Genomic DNA, 2,500 nt, shown 5'->3' on the forward strand with positions numbered 1-2,500 from the left:
CACACACACACACACACACACACACACACACACACACACACACACACACACACACACACACAGACACATACACACACACACACACACACACACACAGACACACACACACACACACACAGAGACACACACACACACACACACACACACACACACACAGACACATACACACACACACACACACACACACACACAGACACACACACACACACACACAGAGACACACAGACACACACACACACACACACACACACACACACACACACACACATACCTCTATTGTAAGCTGTGTGGAGAGAGTCACTACCACCTAGAGGCAGAGAGGTGTCACTGCAGCTTCTCTGCTCTCCTTTGTCTTTTTTATATCTTATCCCTCTCTCTCCCTCTCTCTCTTCATCCCTCTCTCCCTCTCTCTCCCTCTCTCTCCCTCTCTTTCTTTATCCCTCTCTCTCTCTATCCCTCTCTCTCTCTCCATCTCTCTCCCTCTCTCTCTTCATCCCTCTCTCTCTTTATCCCTCTCGCTCTCTATCCCTCTCTCTTTATCCCTCTCTCCCTCTCCCCTCCTCTCTCTCTTTCATCTCTCTCTCTCCATCTCTCTCTCCCTCTCTCTCCCTCTCTCTCTTCATCCCTCTCTCTTCCTCTCTCTCTTCATCCCTCTCTTTCTTTATCCCTCTCTCCCTCTCTCCCCCTCTCTCTCTATCCCTCTCTCTTTATCCCTCTCTCCCTCTCTCCCCCTCTCTCTCTTTCATCTCTCTCTTTCTCTCCCTCTCTCTCTTCATCCCTCTCTTCCTCTGTTTCTTCATCCCTCTCTTCCTCTGTTTCTTCATCCCTCTCTTTCTTTATCCCTCTCTCTCTATCCCTCTCTCTTTATCCCTCTCTCCCTCTCTCTCCCTCTCTCTCTTCATCCCTTTCTCTCCCTCTCTCTCTTCATCCCTCTCTCTCCCTCTGTTTCTTCATCCCTCTCTTTCTTTATCCCTCTCTCTCTCTATCCCTCTCTCTTTATCCCTCTCTCCCTCTCTCTCCCTCTCTCTCTTCATCCCTCTCTCTTCCTCTGTTTCTTCATCCCTCTTTTTCTTTATCCCTCTCTCTCTCTATCCCTCTCTCTTTATCCCTCTCTCCCCCTCTCTCTCTTTCATCTCTCTCTTTCTCTCCCTCTCTCTCTTCATCCCTCTCTCCCTCTGTTTCTTTATCCCTCTCTCTCTCTCTATCCCTCTCTCTTTATCCCTCTCGCTCTCTCACCTCTCTCTCTCTCCCTTTCCCTCCCTCTCTCTCTCTCTCTCCCCCTCGCTATCTCTCCCTCTCTATCCCTCTCTCTTTATCCCTCTCTCCCTCTCTCTCTCTCCCTCTCTCTCTCTCTCTCTCTCTCTCTCTCTCTCTCTCTTCTGTTCAGTCGTTCCTGTCCAGTAAAGATGGGGAGCAGAAGCTGTCTCTTCTGCGTGAGCAGGTTGAGTGTTCCGGTGAGGAACGTCTCGGGTCGGAACCACAGGCCCAGCTCCGGGTTCTGCTCCGGGAGCAGCAGGATGAACTGGACACGTTCCGGGCCCACTGTCGGGACCGCCTGGCCCTGATGCAGGAGATCCAGCAGAACATCAACAGGTACACACACACACACACACACACACACACACACTAACAGAACATCAACAGGTACTGAATGGTGTCAAACATGGGCAAGAACACGGCACATAGAACCCTCCGGGCCCTCCAGAACACAGCACATAGAACCCTCCGGGCCCTCAAGAACACAGCACATAGAACCCTCCGGGCCCTCCAGAACACAGCACATAGAACCCTCCGGGCCCTCCAGAACACAGCACATAGAACCCTCCGGGCCCTCCAGAACACAGCACATAGAACCCTCCGGGCCCTCCAGAACACAGCACATAGAACCCTCCGGGCCCTCAAGAACACAGCACATAGAACCCTCCGGGCCCTCCAGAACACGGAATATGTTATAGAACCACATCCATGCTAGAACTAGGGATGAGAATTGATAAGATTTTAACGATTCCGATTCTATAACGATTCTTTCTTATCGATTCAATTCCTTATCGATTCTCTTATCGATTATTTTTGGGCAAGGAAAACAAAGAGTACAAACGAGTTTATTTACATACATTTTCTTTTATATAATATTCTCTGAATAGATGATGCACCGCATATACAGTATGTATGTATACATTTACATGTTTTAAATAACCAAAAACAAACCTAAGAATAGGTCAACACACTCTCAAAGTAGGGTCCAGAGACCCATAGCCTAGGGATCCTTTTCCTTGATGGGGTGCCAGGGGGTCCCAACAAATTTGTTTTGACTATAATTCCAACCATAAGTAACAGAATGTATGACTGATTTGGTAATGGGTTTCATACATTTCATTCATTTCATTTTGTAATAAAACATCTAAACTCAAAAATCTCATCAGATGGGGGAGCCTGGAAAATAGTCTTATCAAATAGGGATCCCTCCCTGGTCTAATTTGTGGCAGTTTAGTGGTCTTTT

General features: G+C 48.2%; 1 protein-coding gene across 1 annotated transcript in view; it reads left to right on the forward strand.

Moving 5' to 3' along the window:
• LOC105912114 (nesprin-2-like) overlaps positions 1 to 2,500 on the forward strand; it is a 77,751-nt gene that overhangs the window by 70,215 nt on the left and 5,036 nt on the right. Inside the window, exon 37 of the mRNA XM_042709795.1 lies at positions 1,388 to 1,593. Coding sequence (XP_042565729.1) covers positions 1,388 to 1,593 — 206 coding nt within the window. The remainder of the gene's footprint in view (positions 1 to 1,387; positions 1,594 to 2,500) is intronic.

Source organism: Clupea harengus, chromosome 14, assembly GCF_900700415.2.
Source record: "Clupea harengus chromosome 14, Ch_v2.0.2, whole genome shotgun sequence".
Lineage (NCBI taxonomy): Eukaryota > Metazoa > Chordata > Actinopteri > Clupeiformes > Clupeidae > Clupea > Clupea harengus.